General features: G+C 38.5%; 1 protein-coding gene across 2 annotated transcripts; it reads right to left on the bottom strand.

The window, feature by feature from the left end:
- Positions 1-1,405: 1,405 nt before the first annotated feature.
- LOC309808700 (uncharacterized protein) lies at positions 1,406-17,706 on the bottom strand (the record flags this gene model as incomplete). 2 transcript variants are annotated; one of them, XR_014294775.1, is made up of 4 exons in its annotated part: positions 17,171-17,706; positions 14,383-14,513; positions 9,452-9,600; positions 1,406-1,493 (listed from the first exon to the last, which is right to left on the bottom strand). XR_014294775.1 is itself a non-coding variant. In XM_082629281.1 (3 exons), the coding sequence occupies exons 1-3, from the start codon at positions 17,277-17,279 to the stop codon at positions 1,428-1,430; spliced, it is 306 nt and encodes a 101-aa protein (XP_082485407.1). In that variant the 5' UTR covers positions 17,280-17,706. The 2 variants fall into 2 exon arrangements, 1 of the variants encoding a protein (XP_082485407.1); XM_082629281.1 differs by lacking the exon at positions 9,452-9,600 and having other exon boundaries at positions 1,428-1,493.
- Positions 17,707-19,638: the final 1,932 nt, after the last annotated feature.

Genomic DNA, 19,638 nt, shown 5'->3' with positions numbered 1-19,638 from the left:
ATTCAAGTGTATGTCAATAAAAAATAAAATTAAAAAAAAATGCCAGAAAAATGGTCACATAAGGGGAACTTCCCTGGTGGTCCAGTGGTTAAGACTTCGCCTTCCAATGGAGGGGGTGAGGGTTCAATCCCTGGTTGGGGAGCTAAGATCCCACATGCCTTGAGGCCAAAAAACCAAAATATAAAACAGAAGCAATACTGTAACAAATGCAATAAACACTTTAAAAATGGTTGACATCAGAAAAAATCTTTAAAGAAAAAATTCACATAAATCAGAAACAAATGAAAGATAATAAAGTCCATACATTAAAAAAAAAAAAAGAGCATGGGTTCGGGTCACATTGCAACTTCCCACTTACTTATAGCTGTGTAATTCTGGGCAACTCACATAATGTCTCCTCAGACTGTTCATCTATAAAATGGGGATGGTAAGAGTTCCCTACCTCAGAGCGTTGCTGTAATCCATAAACACGGTTAAGTGCCTTGGTAAATGTTTGAGGCTCTCTGGTTATTATGAATTAAAATATGTCAATGGCTTCTGGCCGTGTGATTTATAATAGTTTGATGTTTAACCAAATGGTAAAACTATTCCATTTATTATTCCCATCTCTTTTTAACCCTTAGCCTGCTTTGTTGTTTATGTTTTCTCCCACCACAGAGTGCTAGTTCCAGGAGAGTAAAGGCTTTATTTTGTTCACTGCTGAAAGCAACAGCACCCAGAAAAGTACTGTACATATGAAGCCCTCAGTAAACACTAGCTGAATGACTGGTGCAAAGTGTTACAAGGAAAAGTACACCAAAACTTTCATTATAATAAAAAAGTGTAGATAAAAAAATCTTTCTCTAATGGCTTCGTCAAGTAACTGAAAACACCATATGCTATAATAATAACATAAGTAATTTATGAAAATTTGAAGGCAAAAACATAATTTTAAAAGATTTAGACCTATGTTAGGCGTGATAGAGTATGGATGCTTTCTTGAAATTCACAATCAGATCCAAGAGTATCACTTTCAGACTGTTCTAGTAGACTGAGTTTACTTTTAGTTGTCTTTGATGAAACAGTCACTATTCTACTCTCTTTCTTAACAGAAATGTGTTTTTTCGAAGACTCACTTTTAATTGGTTTATTAGCCAAAGAATTATTTTGCCCAATTCCTTTGCCTTTCTGCTTTACAGGTGAGTCAGAGCAGGAATGCAGGTCCTTCCCAGGTTGTTTCTTAGCAGAGTAGTTTTTGGTCTATTCACCTGCTTTGCTCATTTTCTCTGAAGAAGACCTGCTATTTCTAGATAATTCCTCTTCTTTTCTTTGACTTCCAGTTCCAGAAATGACATCTGCTGAAGGAGAACATGTTCTAGCAATGAAATCTTCAAAAGACTCCTGCCGCTGCTCTGTGACTGGCACCCCCAGGTTGTCTTTGGAAGTTTCTAAGGCCTCCTGAGTAGACGCTGGGACACGGAAGGAGTCGAGAGGCAAAGGAATCCTAGCATCACCTGTAATTTTCGGAAAGTGGAGGGGAAGACAAAAGACAAGACAAAAATTCAGTGATGAACAAAGCCAACCATTAAAAAGTAGAGTTCAAAACTTCAATGTTACTCTGTAATCTTATTATTAACACAGTCAATTGATTAATCAGAAGATTTCAGAGCCAGTTTTTTTTGTAATTATATCTTGCCAAGTGATTCTCAGCTTAACCTAGCTATATCCAAGGCTATGTCCGCTACGTTTTCAGACTTTGGTGATTGGGGTAGTTATTACCCATTTCCTTTCCCTCACTAAAAGTAAAACCCTATTCTGTAAGATAATTAATTTCTTTGCTATCCTCCAGGCACATGTAAACCGTATATAGTTTGTGACCAGACTGTGTTCTCAAGCTGTCAGTTCCCAAGGCCACTCTGAGATTGGCTGATGGGGGCTCCAAGTAAGGCTAGAGGAAAAGCTGACAGGTTTTCCCCTCCCATTCCCATAACCAGGTGATTCACTCTAATATGTTACCTATTAGCTATGTCTGGATTACTTATTTTAAAAATTATATCAGTATGTGTACCTTCATTAGTGTTCCTTCATTGTAAGCTGACTGAATACAAATAGAAACCTAGATAAAATATGAACAGAACAGACATTTATACAATTTAAAATCTGGAATATTTTCTCTAATGTCTTCTTTCTTCATTAAGGATAGTTTGCTTTAACTCATAAATTTTCTCAAGAACTTCCAGTCTCCTTATTTACAAAAGTACAGTATCATGAAATGGGCACACATTTACTAATCTCAGATTTGGAAAGGACTCCAGAGTCTTCTAGCTCCCGAGCATGTGAACTATTCGAGACTGATCATTATTGTTTTCTCTCTGACTTGGTCATTTCCTTTTTGCTAATCACTCTTAGAATCATTAAGTGCTGTTCTGTCCATTTACTTGGCTATTTTGCATTTGTTATGGGGCACTCTGTTTTGATTCTGATTTTCCTTCTTCAAGTGCCTTCTTTTCTTCTTTAGGTAGACTACTAACAGTAGAATTCACCTGGGGACGACCTAGTAAATGAAAATCTGACTGATCTATACCAGCCATTTTGGCCAACTGCCCAAGCCTAGACGAGAGGAGGAAAGGAGAAAAGACAAAGGTTATTATAATCACAGAAGAGCAGTTTAGATTTCCCCAGACCTACAATCATGAAATACTTCTAAAATCTTTTTTTTTTTTTTTTTTTTCCTCCGGTACGCGGGCCTCTCACTCCTGTGGCCTCTCCCGTTGCGGAGCACAGCCTCCGGACGCGCAGGCTCAGCGGCCATGGCTCACGGGCCCAGCCGCTCCGCGCCATGCGGGATCCTCCCAGACCGGGGCACGAACCCTTAGCCCCTGCATCGGCAGGCGGACTCTCAACCACCCCGCCACCAGGGAAGCCTTACTTCTAAAATCTTAAAAGCCAACATCCTACTCCAGACTACAAGCCTCTCTCTCCCCCAAATCCTCAGCCCTTTCCAGATTCATCCTCTAGGAGACATCCCACTGTCTCACTAGCAGCTTCAATATGTACCGTGCACCCTGTCCACTGCCTGTCACACCTCCATTCCCACACTTCTTTACCACCTTTCCTCCAGTTTCCAAGAATGTGTTTGTTCCTTCCTTCCCAACACCAACACCAATTCATTCACTGACAAAACACCGCTCCATCAACTATCAATCTCCACTTCCCTCTTTCAGCAAAATTGCTCCCGGTTGAGAACCACTGACCTATATCTCCCCTGCAGATTAATAATCACTTTTATGTCTAAGGCAAAGATAACTTTAATTCAAACTTATCAAACAAGCAAAAGAAGTGAAAGATAGGAAAATTCTTATGCATTCCCGACTATTTTCAATGAAAACTGCCTTTAATTTAGTCTTTACAAAACAACTATACCTACTAATTACTCTGTCTACAGGTTACTCTTTTATAATGGGCTCCCCACTCTACCAAAGCAGGCTTCCCTATTTGCATTTCTTAAAAAATTTAATTCCTCATTTTAAAACGTCAACTATATTACCTATAATTACACTAAATTTGGCTAAATATAGCCACGTAAGTGATGAAAATTGCTCCAGTTCCTCAGCAAACTACCATTAGAGTCGCAAAGAGAAGAATGCCAGGAAGAGAAATGAACTAACCCAGCATCTTTAAGGAGAACCAGGAAAGCATGGAACTTCTGAAGAGAATTCTCAGTGCTGCCCAAAACACCTTCATCATCCAGGATCATGCTTGTCAATGAGTGGGCATGAAGGGCTTCAGACAAAGAGAAAGTTGTGTTTCTTAACTGGGCATTTTCATGTTCCAGCTATACAAGAAGACTGAAAACGTCTGACATGATTTTTTCTCATTGTCATCAAAAGTAGTCTTGCCTTGGGCTTCCATGGTGGCGCAGTGGTTGCGAGTCCGCCTGCCGATGCAGGGGACACGGGTTCGTGCCCCAGTCCGGGAAGATCCCACATGCTGCGTAGTGGCTGGGCCCGTGAGCCATGGCCGCTGAGCCTGTGCATCCGGAGTCTGTGCTCCGCAACGGGAGAGGCCACAACAGTGAGAGGCTCACATACCGCAAAAAAAAACCCCCAAAAACAACAAACAAACAAACAAAAAGTAGTCTTGCCTAGTTTCAAGGAACAAAACTAAAACACTCAAAATGTAATTAATTTATAATTAATGTAACCCTCCGCCAGTAAAGACAGAGACCTTATCACATAATAACCAAAACTCACAGGCACCCAACAAAGTTTCCTATATAACACTTAGGTGGTATATAAATAAACCCAAGCTACCGTTTTATTAATGATCTTTCACAAAAGATCACATTTCTAACTGGTTCAATTCATAATGGAGCCTCATTCCACATTAGAAAATGACCTGCTTTAAGTTTCCCTTAAATTAGAAAGTGAGTTATAGAATCTGATTTGAACAAAACATATTACAACTCTGCTGAATGTTAAGAATTAACTTTAGTGAGTAAAATATCTAATGCTTACGTTTAAAAGTCCTAAATCATACCCAACCCGATTTATTAAATGTACGATCACCAATATTTTCTTTGGCTTCTTCAACATATTCACCCCCGTGCACTCTTCCCCTTCTGCTCATCATCTACGCACTTAAAACCCCCTGTAAGCTCAACTCTCGTATTTCTCAGAAAGGCCGTTAATGTTCATGATGCCCCTTTTGCCTTACATGAGCAGGTGCTCAACATTTATTGAATGAGTGTCTGCCAATCCAATGGATGCACTTTCAAAAATTCCTCCCTACACTCACCCTGTGATAAATGATATTTAGATAGAACTTTTTAGACTATGCCCTGCTTTCATGCACATTACCTAATGTAATTCTCATAGTATATATTTTTATCTTTCATTGCATTCTTAGAAGTTTTCCAATATCTTAAATTTATTTCAATGATTCACTTTCCTAATTCATTGCCAGGAGAGTCTCATCATGTCTTTTATGTTACTGTATATACAATACATGCACAGAAGGTGCCTTCTTGAATCAAAGAATCATGAACAGGAAATAAGCTAATGTCATATAAAAGCACACACAAACACACACACATACACAAAACCAGATTTTCACATCTTTAAAAACATGCTTTCTGGAATATAGATCATATGATCACTAAATACCAGTACATGCAAAAGTCCATATGATACCACCAATTTGCAACATATTACAGTTCTAAAGCTTACAAAATATGTGTATATGGCTTAAAATCAAATCGAAATAAAACCAAAACACTCTCAAAAGCAGATGAAACGTGTTTACCTCACTGACTCGTCTATCAGCCTTCAGTCTTATTACTCTTTCCTCCTTTAACTGCTTTAGGCACTGCTCCAGGGTTTCCTAAGCAAACAGAGTCAATATTATAACTAATTCATAGTATAATATCCAAAAGCCTTTCCAGCTATTGGTCTCATCAGGATTTAGGGGCAGAGCCAGAAGTGAACTCAGATTTTAGTCTGCTACTGGTCATATCATACCATGCCAGTGAAATGAATGATCAAAATCTATCAAATTTGCAAAGATTTATTTAAATTCCACTCTTTCCAACATAAATTTGTGGCAGCCCACCATAAAAGGCATATGCATATAACATAGTAAGTCAGAAATAAGAAGTTACGACCAAGAAAGAAAAATTCTATTTTTATTTGTGGGTCTCTTTATAGCAGGAAGTCCTATTAACGAACCTGCTTAGCATACCTGAATTGCATAATTGCAGATTCAAAAGCATGTTTTAAAAAAGTAACCACTTTTAAAGCAATTTACAGTCAAGCACTGTTCCTGGAGTTCCCTGGGTATTAAATAATCGAATCATCAAAACCCTAAGAGGGGGCTTCCCTACTGGCACAGTGGTTAAGAATCCGCCTGCCAGTGCAGGGGACACGGGTTCGAGCCCTAGTCCAGGAAGAACCCACATGCCGCAGAGCAACTAAGCCTGTGCGTCACGACTACTGAGCCTACGCTCTAGAACCCACGTGCCACAACTCCTGAAGCCTGCGCGCCTAGAGCCTGTGCTCCGCAATAAGAGAAGCCACCGCACCGCAACGAAGAGTAGCCCCCCGCTCGACGCAATTGGAGAAAGCTGGCGAGCAGCAACGAAGACCCAATGCGGCCAAAAATAAATTTATAAAACAAACAACCCTACGAGGAAAGAACGATCACTAACTCCATGTTATTTTACAGATGAGGGAAACAGAGGCAGAGAAGTAGAGTAAGTAGAGCAGCACAGCCGAGGTCACACCACTAAGTAGCAGAGCCACACTGTGGACTCAGGAAGCTGGCTGCCATTCCTGCTCACGGAGGTGGTAGTCTTCCCTTCACCAAGGTCACTGAAATAAAATGAACACTGATAAACTATCTTAGGAGTTTTAGGAACTAAGACACTTCGGTCCTGGAAGTGGGGACACTGCTTGCAATAGGCAGAATTCTGACAGAGCCCCCAAGATGACCACTTACTGAAGTACACAAACCTTCCACTTATCCAATCAAACTCTAAATGTAGGTGCTGTAGTGAAGGGATTTTGCACATGGAATTAAGGTTCAACATCAGTTGATCTTTTAAGATAGGGAGATTATTTTAGGTGGATGTGGCCTACTCAGGCACCCCATGAAAAGGACCTGAACTCTTCCTGAATTGAAGTACAAAAGGGACAAGAGGGAGACTCTCCATTGCTGGCTCTGAAGAGGTCCAATGCTGCGGCAGGGAAGGCAAGCGAGAGGCCTCTAGGAGCTGAAACTCTCCCCCGACTGACAGCCAGCAAGGAAATGGGGCCCTCTGTCCTGCAACTGCAGAATCTGAATTATGCCAACAAGCCGGAAGAAGCCTGTAGGCATTCTTTCCCAGAGCCTCTGGACGCTAACACAGCCAGACTGACATCTTGATTTCAGCTCTGTGGCCCACACAAACTATGGTGAACATCCAACGTTTGGGGCTCAATATCTTACACTTAAATTTCACGTGCTTTAACACTCTCAGGAGGGAACCCACATGTTCCCATGTGTATCTGAGCAGGAAGCCCAGTCACGCTGTGCCTGGACTTCTGACCTACAGAACTCTGAGCTAGTCAAATAGGTATTGTTTTCAGTCAGTAAGAGTGTAGTAAAAGAATTAATATTCTACTCAACCTCCAGGTTCGTGAGCAAAATAAATGATTGTCATTGTTTTAGGCCACTGTTTTGGGGTGGTTTCTTATGCAGTGATAAACAATCATAATACCTATACTTATGAAAACAGTAAGGTATATTTATACATGTTAACTGCTTTGAACAATCACTTAAAGAATGAGGAACTCTATTACCTGCCATCATTGGGAGAGGAGCTGGTATCACTGTCTGGACAGTAGCTTTTGGTACCTAACAACAATCCTACATCAGGAGTTTACCCTAAGGAAATCAAAGATGTGGGCAAAGATTTATCTACCAACATGATGTCATAAGACTGTTGATAACCAAACCCTAGAAGAAAGCTAAGAGCCTCCGAATTGGGACTGGTTTAAATAAAAACAGCTCATCGTCTGAAGGAATGCGCTATGAAGCCACTAAGAATGACAAGAGGTCTCAACCAGAGTTCATGAATGGGCTTCAGGAGTGCTACATTCAAAATATATCTGTGCGTTTTTCCTGGGAGATGATGCATAAGCTTAATCAAATTCTCTGATGTAGAAGAGTAGTTAGTGACATGGCAAAATATTTCGGATACTTTTTTAAGACAAAAGAGCAGATTAGGTGTGTGTACATGCAGAGGTGGCTTTTATTTCCTTCAAGAAGTTCATTGTTTTCAAACATTTGCTCAATGAACATATATTTTTATATTCAGAACATGTTTAAAAAATTGAGAGTCTAAGAACTTCAAATTCTTTAATGGTTCATTACTAAAGCCAGTCAAGTTTTCAATGGGGAAAAAGGGAAAAAAATTGCAAAATTCCTCTACTTTTAATATAATGGTTTAATCAATCTTCTAAAACTGATTTCAAAGAAATTCTAAACAAATAAACAAAAAAACAAAAAACCCTCAGCACGGTCAGAGGAAGGTAGATTAAAATTCCTGACTGGTTCTAAATAGCACATCAAAGTGCAATTACATGCAACAGTTTCTCCCTCTAATGGAGGGAATTAGAACACAGTGTTCAATTTTTGTGAAAAAGTGTACCCTCCTCCTACAAAGTATTCAGAATTCATGTCCCTTACATGGAAATATGGAACCAAAAAAGTTAGAAAGTAAAATTGCTTGATATTCTATTACTTAAGTAAGACTAATGATAAGGCTTTGGAATAATTTTCCTTCCTGCCATCTGCTCTCCATTCCACCCTTCTGTACACCAGCTAGGGTGATTTTTCTGGGACAAAGCTCCCATCATATTGGATATCAAATTTTATGTTCAACTTTTCTCCATTTAACATTGAAATCAAGCATTTCTCATATAATCAGGGGATTCATAACCTTGATTTTTTTGTGTGGGCTACAAAATATTCCACTGAGTGGGTTTACTGGTTAACCATTTTACACATTTAAATTCTTTCCAACTTTTCAGTATTATCAGACAAAATAACCGTTTTTATGCATGAAGGCTTTTTTCCATATTGAGAATAACATTCTTACAATAAATCCATAAAAATGAGTTTGAGATCAAAGCAAATGAACATTTTTAAGGCTCTGAGGTACCTATCTCCAGACTTCTTTCCAAAAGATTTCTGAGATTTTACACTGCCATCAGCGATGTATCACTTGGTATATAACCTCTACTATAACTGTTGGCTTACTTCCTCACTTAGAGTGCAAGTTATTTGAAGATAGGGGGTGTATTTTATTAAGTGTTTATCCCCAGCACCTGTGCCTAGCACAACGTAGACGGTCAATAAATAATTGCTTAATAAGGAAAATCCCTGCCACACACGTACATATAAGATGTACGAGTGTGAAAGACAGACTGTGTGTTTTTCTCTAACTGGATAGATGAAAACTTGTCATCTTCTTTAGTGTGCAATTTTTTTGCTTATAATTAGTCATTAAATTTCTCTTTTAGATTATATTGTAAATATTCAGATTCTCTGAGGCAAATGGGCCTGGCACTACCCATTAGCTACAGAACCTTGGACAAGTTCTATAACTCTAGGCCTCAACTTCCTCATCTATAAAATGGAGATAAGCTCCCATATTACAGAGCTCTTGTGAGAATTACATGAGTTAAAACACATATAAAATTAGAAGAGTGCTTGGTACATAGAATATGTGCAATTAATGCTGAATGAATGAACATGCGAATGCAAACAGTAGTGAAGGGCTTAAAATGAAACGGTCTCATCCCACTCCCACATCCAGCACTCAAGAAGCGACCGATTCTTTACGCAGTTTTTAATTGTAAAATACGATATGTATACTGAGAAGTGCACAGAACAAAACTGTGAATGTGACAAATAAAAAGAGAATACTTACATAAGCACTACTCGAATCTGAAAGTATTGATACTTGTCAGCATCGCAAAAACCCCCCATATCCTTTTCTCATCACAAGCTCCTTCCCTCTTCCCGGTTAAACACCAACCTCACTTCTTGACAGTCATTTCCTTTAACCTGCATGCATCCCTAACAAAAGAGCTTAGTTGTGTCAACATCTAACTTTATGTACAGGATCATAGTATATGAAGTCTTTTCTATCTTATTTCTTTCTCTCAACATTGGTTTAAAAAATTCATCCACATTGCTGCCTGTAGCTCTAGTTCATTCAATTTTATTGCTGGATAGTTTTCCCACTGTACAAATACACATCATTTATTTTTGACTGTTAATGGACATTTGGTTTGTTTTCAGTTTGTGCTAATGCAAATCATGGACAGGAATCCTGCTGTGCCCGTTATTCTGGTGCATTTACACAGGGCGGGGGTGAGGGCTGCTGGCTCACAGGCTATTTATATACCTTCAGTTGATGGAGAGGGCTAAATGCTTTCCAAAGTAGTTGTGTCGATTTATACTCCAGTATAAACAGGGTAGATGATTCCCATAGTACTTCAGGCCTACAATACCTGATACTACCAGACTTTTTATTTATGTATTTGTCAATCTGATTGACATGTAGTTTCCTTGGTTTTGACTCACTTTTCACTTATTACTTAATGAAGTTGTACACTTTTCTCTGTTTACTGGCTGTATGGATTTCCTTTTTTATGAGGTTTACGTCAAATATTGTTATTTTTTATTATTTTATTATTATTATTTACTTTTGGCTGTATTGGGTCTTCGTTGCTGCGTGCAGGTTTTCTCTAGTTGCGGCGAGTGGGGGCTACTCTTCATTGCGGTGGCTTCTCTTGTTATGAAGCACAGGATCTAGGTGCGCAGGCTTCAGTAGTTGTGGCTCACGGGCTCTAGAGCACAGGCTCCGTAGTTCTGGTGCACGGGCTTCGCTGCTCCGTGGCATGTGGGATCTTCCCAGACCAGGGCTCGAACCCATGTCCCCTGCCTTGGCAGGCAGTTTCTTAACCACTGCGCCACCTGGGAGATCCAACTATTGTCATTTTGAATTCTTCTGCATTTCCAAGTAATACTCTCACATGACTATTTTCTCACTAAATTGGAGGCATTATCTGTTCACTTTCTGAATTACTAACAAGTAAGGGTTTAGTTCCTCTACATTCTTTCCTATGTCCACACTGCTCAGTAAAGTTATGTCATCATGAGTTATTCCACTGCTCATGATCTCTTTGACATGTAGTGATATACTTAAAAACCTACATTGTTGATCAACTAGAAACTCTCTCAACGTCACGTTTTGTAAAATAAGGACATTCATACCATCTTCCCTTTTTTCTACCTCCTGTCTACCTTCCAAACCTAGCTCTTACATTGTCAAAGTTGAAATTTATATTCTATTCTATGTGCAGTTAAGTCTTCTGTTATTTGAGAGTCAGTACGGAGTAAGGTTTAAGAGAACAGGCAGAGAGCCTAAACTCAAAGCCTCGATCCAACCTTAAATTAGGTACAGCCTGGGCAAGTTCCTTCCCTGTCTTAGCTTCCTGTTCTCAAAAGTAGGAATGATATTAGCACCAACCTCATAAGGCTATTCAGAGGATTAAATGAGTTAATATATGCAAAAACACTTAGAGCCTAATATATACTAAGTACATACCAGTACACAATACATTTCAGTACATACCAAGTTAATACTAACACATACTAAGTATAGTTTACTTTAGTTATTTGTGATTACATGCACGTTGACAATAAAAGCTGCAAACCAAGACAGTATTGCCATTATTACAATGAAATTAATATTGCCCACTGCAGATGTACTGTGTCTCTGTGTATAGACTACACCTCGTTCCATACTGTGCCAGTGTCACTGCCCTTGTGCAGGGTGACCACATACCCCAAGCCGCCTTGGGCTGTTCCAGTTTATACCTGTTGTCCTGATGTTACAGCATTAGAGTGCCTCCTTACACTGTTGAAGTGTAAGGAGTTTGGACAAGTTCCGGTTTGGACAACAAATTAGATAGGTGGTCATTACCCCTGTGTGTCACTGAAAAGGGGGACATCTATAGTGTCAAGCTGAAGTGGATTCTTCCCTTCCTCACCAATAGTAGGTTAAAAATCAACCATAGTCTAGTGTGCTTCAGGTTTATGTCCGTAGAGCCTTTTCTCCTCTGGAGTTCAAGTTCCTTCTCCTCTTCCTCTCCCTCCTCCCTTCCAACAGTGCCTAACACCTAGTAAGTACGATATGCCTCAAGGTGTTTCGAAGCTCTCAATCACACAATCAATAGAAGCCTCTCCATTCTAGACTAGCTGCAATCTGCACTGAATCCCCTATTACCTTCTTTCTTGGTTTATTGCCTCATTTTGCTGGATTATTTCTATAAATAGCTTAAGGTGTAGCACAGGAAGTCAATTTTTCAAATTTCTTTGGGTACAAAATATCTTCTTCAGCCTCCACGTATGACTGATAGTTTGGCTGGATACAAACCCCTAGGGTGAAAATTATGTGCCTGAAAAACTTTGGAGGTATCTTTCTAATGCCTTCCAGGATCCATGGTGCTCATGACAAGTATGATAAAGTCAGATTTTAACCTTTTTTTTTAGGTGACCAGTATTTTTCTCTCTGGAATGGATGTATCCTCTCAGTATTTTATTCTATTTTAATTTATTTTTTCAGTATTTGAAAGTTTCACAAGGAAGGGTGCCTAGGTATGAGTCTATTCTTGCTCATCTTGCATAACTATTTTAAATCTGAGGCCTGATGTCTACTTTCAGCTGTGGGGAATTTTGTTGCCCTTTGACAGCTTCCCTCCATTTTTTTTCTGGGTCTGGAGTTTCTAATAGTAACATGTGGGATCTCCCAGATGCAGCCTCTCTAACATATTTCTATCACATTTTCCATTGTGTCTTTCTTTTTTATATACTGAGAAATTTTTTAAATTCCTACTGAATTTATTTCAGCAACCATATTTTCATTTCCAGGAGAACTCTTTTGCTTTCTGACCATTCTCCTTTTCATTAATACCCTAGTCTTATTTTATAGTTGCTAGCTCTTTTTAAACCTCTCTCAGGATACTAATTAGGGTTTTTTCTTAAATTATTCTGTTCCCTAAATTGTCCCTGGTCCTACTAGGATATGCTTTCACTCTTTTTCCCCCTCTCTCATGTTGTAAGCTTTACTCAACTAACAGGCAAATGACAGTTATTTTCTATTTAAGAATGAGCGCAGAAAGCTCCCTGAAGTCAACGATTGATAGGCTTCTTATGCAGGAAGAAGCGGGCAGTAACTGTAATAGGATCTCCCCCAAACACAATTTTCTAGCGTGTAAAAACTCACACTAGCTGCCCCAGTTCTCGCCAGTTTCACTGTTTTCAAAATGAAATCATCTCATTTCAGGAGGGTGAGGGCGGGGCTGGGAGTCCACTCCTCGAAACACAACCCTTCAATGAGCTCCCCTATTTCAGTCACACTTTTAACTAACTCCACTCTCTCCTACATGCGCATCAAAGCACGGAGCTACTTCTGCAGGTGGGGTCAGAATCCTCCTCAGTTGCACGTGGTCCCTGTGCATATTCTAGGTGATGCTTTTCCTCTGTTCTACTGCTTCAGTTTCACACTCTTCCACCTGTCTTCTCTCTTTCAAAACTATGTTGAAATCTCTTGATTGTTGTGGGCATATATACTTAAACACTTTGATACCATCATTGTAGTGTCTTGTCAAAACAGAGAAGAGCTAAAAGGGTTCTCAGTGTATTCTGAATCTGCTATTCTGTGGTCCCAGTGTTTAAACTTCTTGGACTTCCCCACTGTCTATTACTGCTTTTACAAATACAATCTCGTGGTCTATTCGTGAAGGAAATGAATACACCACAACTAAAAGGACAAGGAATGCGGGTTAGATGCTCTAGGGTCTTGTCATACTCTGCCATTTACTAATAAACCACTTACGTTCTACAAATTGTAGGTGCTCATTTATAAAACGAAAGGGAGTAACTCTACATGAACTATAGATTTCTCCTACTCTAACATTTCATAATTTTCTAAGTTCTTTTCTTAAAATTTCTCTATATTATCATTAATTTTAATTAAAAAATAAAAAACTAACTCTTTTCAAAATCAAACAGTAATTCCCGTAGTCCTACAATAATGGGATAATTAGTTCTGAAACCTGTCAAGTGTCATGTTTCATATGAAGAGAAAATCATATTAAATAATTTTAAAAAATTAAACGTGGACTTTGTAGCACAAAGACAAGGTCCCCCCGAAATGGTGTTCCTTTATTTACTAGAAATGTTCAGCTCTGCATTAAGGTTGAAATAAAATAAATATATTAACTTTGAGGTGCAAAAATTTCTTATAAAAATCAATTTTTCTTTTCTGTCCATACAAACAAAAGTATGGAATGACATTAGAGGTCAGGTTTATTTGGTAATAGAACGTAGCTTCTTGATATTTTTGATTTTAGGAAAGGAGAATATCAACATCAAAACTTTTTTCAACTTTATTTTTATTTAAAATGAGGCCATATTTTCCTCTTATAAAAAGAGAGTTCAACTAGAACTGTCCATTTTCTCATCTGTAAAACAAGAGCACTGAATCAGCTGACTGTATTCATTCAGAACTCAATTTCCTTATCTTATGATCACTAAGCTTCTCCCTAAATCTAATATACTAAGGTTCTAAGGAAAGGAAAATATATTACTAACGACATGTTTTGATTTTCGTTTCTTAGAGTTCAAATGTCCACCATTCACCTTGGTCTAAGCTTAAGGAACCATTCAAGGGGATACAATGCAGGTGGGAGGAGAAAACAGAACCCTCACACAAGCTGTGCTGTGTTGCGATCAGCCTTCCGTTTGAAAAATAATCTTCTCTATAGCTTTAAAGTGATAACTTTGTACCTGCAATGCTTCTTGTTTCAAACGGATTTTCTCTGGCTCCTCCTGAACACGTTCTGAGGAATCATCGACCTCTTCGATTTCTGAGGAGGAAGGACTCTCTACTGTCACAGTCACAGGAAATTCTGATGGACCTGAGTGTCACAAGAAGAAGATAGGAAACCACAGAGTTGTTAAACTAAAGTGCAAAGAAAGAAGACAAGATTGTATAAAAGACAACACAAGCCAGATACCAAATATCCAAATATTAGAGGACATTTAACAAAAGTGATCTGAGGTATCATTATTTATAAATGTCTCTCACTGCTCTTTAGTGTAAAACAGGCAATGACTAAGTAAAAGTACAGGAACTTATTTTTGCTATGTTACTGTACAGACCTCTGTTGTACGTGGTTAGGATTAGTAATGGGAATTTCCCATATTATTTTATTAAGTTTCTTTCACAGAAGCCAAGTGAAGATCCAAGGTAAACATTTCTTCTCAGATCAACTTTATACTGCAAATGAAAAATTTATTCTTCACCATCAGACAAAAACAGTCTGGAAGAAAATGTAGTTTTTCAGAGGAAAATACATCAGTAAAGGGACTGATGAATAATCAGGAAGTCAACATATCTAAGCTGTGAATAATAGACATTAGAATTTTAAAAGATAAATCACATACACACACACAACTAAAACTGACCCATCAAAAACTTCATCTTCTCACCACCCTTAAGCCAAAACCAGGGCAACGATTCTCCCAGCAAGCTTCACTGCCACTGCAGTGTTGTTCAAGAGGACATTTCCAAACATTTAAAACTGACCTGGCCACAACCCCATAAAAGTCTACAGATCATAAAGAACTGTGCTGGGATTATATAACCACGCAGAAGACAAGTCACTAGGACATCATGTTGACAACAAGCAGCAACCCCTGCAGCCTAGGAAAACCCTAACAGGAGAACGAGGTGCACACCCCTCTCTCCGGGAACGCAAGGCCAGGACTGACACCCAAGATGCTCTTCTCTCAACCTCAGCAGTGGTGCCTTTCACAGAGCAACTAGGCAGTCTCCCAAGACCACTGGGAAGGAGAATCTGATACTGACAGTATTCGCTTGCCACGAGGCCATAAGCGAGGGAACGTGTGTGGCCTTGGTGAGAGAGCAGAGGTTTGGGAGGTGTTGCTTTATATTGGCTTTCAGATCAGGAATTTGTACATATAGCCCTCAAACAACGTTTCTTGAAAACATGCGAATATTCTTGAGTATGACAGCTCCATGTGAGGGGTCAGAAATGGCAGTCAAGTTCGTTTCACTGGGTAACAGCTGATTTGCGGACTGGAAAACAGGCTTCCTTGTTTACAGACATAGCCACAAGGCTGCCCGTTGTGTGCCAAATCCACACAACTACACAGTTGCATTGGGAGAGCGACCAAACATGTTTTACATGGATTTATTTCAGAGAGGGAAATGCTTCTTGTAAGGCTCTGTCAGTTTAAAAAGCAAGAAGAATGACCATCCACCTTTCCCAATTCAAGCCCTATATATCATAAATATGATAGCTACACACCACCAACTGATTACATACATCACCAGCTTTGATGAATGGAAAGCCCCTAAAAAGATAGCAACAAAACGAAGTTAGATCTTCATGTAAATACATCACCAGTTAAACCCAGTTAATACAACTATTTAGTAGTATGAACAGTATCCATACAGAATTGTGTATAAAAATAAATAAGCTCAAAACAAGGACCTGGAGGGCTCTGCTACGGAGAAAACACAACAGAATTCAGCCTACTGGCTTGGTAATCACTCTCTGAACTGCTGAGAGGCCCCTTCAGCTCCTATGTTCAGGATGGTTGAGATTTCAGTCTCTCTTCTTTAAATGGTGATATTAATCGTTCTCTAATTTACCCCCCTGTGTGACGAGGATGGACCTGCGATTAAGTGTCTCAGGAAGAAGACAGGAAACCACAGAGCTGTGAAACTCAAGTGCAAACACTGGGGATTCAGCACTATAGTTTATGCAACAGCAATTCACATTACCATTTGCAAAAAAGTAGTCGGTTGTCCAGTGGGGAGTAGAAACATCCATTTAACATGAGCAACTGAACAGATATTTTACACAGTAACTACTTCAAGTACTATTTAAAATCAATTCTCTTTGTTTTCTTAAGCAATTGTTAATCCCCAATTTCCTGATTACTACCAAGTAAGTCACCTGAAGATCATCTAGAGCCATCTATTTCACTTAGCAAGCCTAAAGCTATAATTCAACCATTTTATTTACTGTTCTGGGACAAAAATTACTATGAACAGCTATCCCCTGGATAAGAAATCAGGTAATGCTAGTTTGACTCACTAAATCTGATTTACTGAGTTAATAAGCCAGTTCCTTTAGAATAGCTCTAATGCATATTTTTCATCCATTCTGCATTAAACTATTTCCCATGCCTAAAATGTCTTTTTTCCCATTCGTACGTATCCAAATTCCTACTTCTGTGCTGCAGGGCTTCGCTCAACTACACCTGCCTTTAATCAAACTTTTCTCACATGCACAATTGGTGATCATTTTAGTCTCCTCAAGACTCCCACGGAGTTACCTCTGTTGTGACACTTGAGAAACAACTTGAAACTCCCAATTACTTTTAATTTTTCTTCCTTAGAGGGCTCATTAGGCAGAAGCCAAGCCATGTGTGAGTTACCTTTTTTCCTCTACACAAAGCACCAGAGACCACCCACATAATACAAGTTCCAAAATAAAGAACTCTAAATGACTGAAAAAGACAGGGAATGCAAACAGCTTACCTGTTGCTTTTTGCACTTTCTGCAGGACACAATGGCCGGAAACCAGACACTCCAGGTGGTAGCGCTTCAGGAGGGTAGCATTCTTTACCAGCAGAGTGTTTCCTTCCATTACTTACAGGCTTCTTTGCGGCCAAGACTACGTTTGACAAAGCATGAAAACAAGGAATCAAGATGCACCAAAGGTCTACAGAGCAACTGTCACACGTGCACACGTCGAAAGGAATCAAAAAGGCACTTGACAATGATGCCAAGCCCATTAAAAAGAGGATCGGTTTTGTACAAAGGTTTTACATAAGCCAGCATTTTTTTTTTTTTTTTTTTTTTTTGCGGTACGCGGGCTTCTCACTGTTGTGGCCTCTCCCGTTGCGGAGCACAGGCTCCGGACGCGCAGGCTCAGCGGCCATGGCTCACGGGCCCAGCCGCTCCGCGGCATGTGGGATCTTCCCAGACCAGGGCACGAACCCGTGTCCCCTGCATCAGCAGGCGGACTCTCAACCACTGCGCCACCAGGGAAGCCCTAAGCCACCATTTTTAAAAAATATAAGTTCTCTACAGTAACAAGTTATTTTAACTAAAACAAAAGTATTGACATGTGCAGAAATGCAAAAATAAAGTTTAAAAAAAGATCCCAAAGTATGATACATTTTATGTATCATGCAGAAACACTCAAGTTTCCTGAATCGTAGAACACCTTTGGCATTTCTGAATCTCAAGGACACAGAAACACAGATATACCCATGACTTCTGCCAAACAGAATCTTCAGAAGTAGACCAAAAGTTAAATTTAAGATGAATTTTTCTATGTAAAAACAATACAAGTTATAAGGCTGCAAGTTGCTGGGGGGTAGGTGAGTCAATTTTACCTTCCTATAAGCCTGTCAAACTTCACTGCTCCTTTGATTTCATATAGAAAACACAAAAAAACCAAATAAAACCCACTGGATGAAAGAGTGAAATGTGGAGACTTACCCTATATTTCAGTAGTAAAGAGGCAAGTATCTTTATATGAAACATTTGGTTGCAGAAACTAGACCTATGTGTTAATATTTTACTTAGAACAAGCCATATATTAAAATTCACATTTAAATATTTAATTTGAATTTACTGAAAACAAACATCATAGGTTAAAATGGTTATATTTATCCTTCAAAGCTACTATATTTTATTTTATTTATTTATTTTAATAGATCTTGATTGGAGTATAATTGCTTCACAATTCTGTGTTAGTTTCTGTTACACAACAAAGCGAATCAGCCATATATGCATACACATGTCCCCATATCCCACCCTCTTGAGCCTCCCTCCCACCCTCCCTATCCCACCCCTCTAGGTCATCGCAAAGCACCAAGCTGATCTCCCTGTGCTATGCTGCTGCTTTCTACTATATTTTAGCAGCATTAGGATGCAGGGTAAAATGGAGTGTATGTGGTAATATAGGACAAATATTTCATAGAGTGTAGCTTATTGATAATCACCACACGATCCTGTGTGATTTACATGCCTCTTAAAAATATATAGGAGCTCAGTTCATTTTGTGCTATTTTATTGTGTTTTTTAACTTCATTGCCATTAAAAAAAAATGTTTGTATGCATACGGTTTGTATGTGTATACCCTTCCTTTACTTTCAGAAACTAATGCAAATACATTTGTATTAAAATTTTTTTAAATTACACTTTTCTTGTTAGGAGATTAAAAAATTTCTAATAAAAGTTCCCATCTTTTATTAGGCATACATAAGTACAATACAAATGTGACACAATTCACACCATTATTTCACTCCTATACTCACCTGGATCTAGGTATATACCCAGATACTGATTTGGCTTACCTCTATGTCTCCAAATAACTGAGGCAAATACAAAAAAAAGCCCAAGAAATAAAATTACTCTTAAAAGAGCTCAATGAGCTTGTATACTTCAGTTACATTTCCACTTTGTTTAATCATGCTAACTAAAAAAAAATGTTTAACTGTTCTCATTCCATGATGCTCTATTATTCTGTACTAATTTTACAGAATTCCTAATATGTTTTACATATACACGTTTTATTTATATATCTTTCCATTTCTAATATCATAGCAAAAGTCAATGTAGCTATTTTAAGAATGCTTTACATAGGATATACATTTTTAATAATAATATCTAATTAGTGTGATATCACAAATCTTAACTTCTTTGAATGTACTATTTGATGATTAAAATATCACTTTCTTGAAATAACAATTGGCAGACGATCATAAGTTTTTTGACTTCATAAACACTCTTAACAACTTATTTAATACACTATTGTCCAAGCAAGTTAATAGAGAATCAAAAACATACAACTTGAAGTATAAAAAAAAAAGCTGTATTTATGAAGATGTTTACAATAGTTTATTTGAGGTTATTTCCAATTTTTCACCAATTTAAGAAATTGACCTACTCAATGAAACCTTGTGAATGCAATGTTAAAAAGTATAACTATGAAT

The sequence above is a fragment of the Mesoplodon mirus genome (assembly GCF_964341445.2).
Source record: "Mesoplodon mirus genome assembly, chromosome: 7".
NCBI classification, from domain to species: Eukaryota; Metazoa; Chordata; class Mammalia; order Artiodactyla; family Ziphiidae; genus Mesoplodon; species Mesoplodon mirus.
This window is presented reverse-complemented; position numbering and strand designations above follow the sequence as displayed.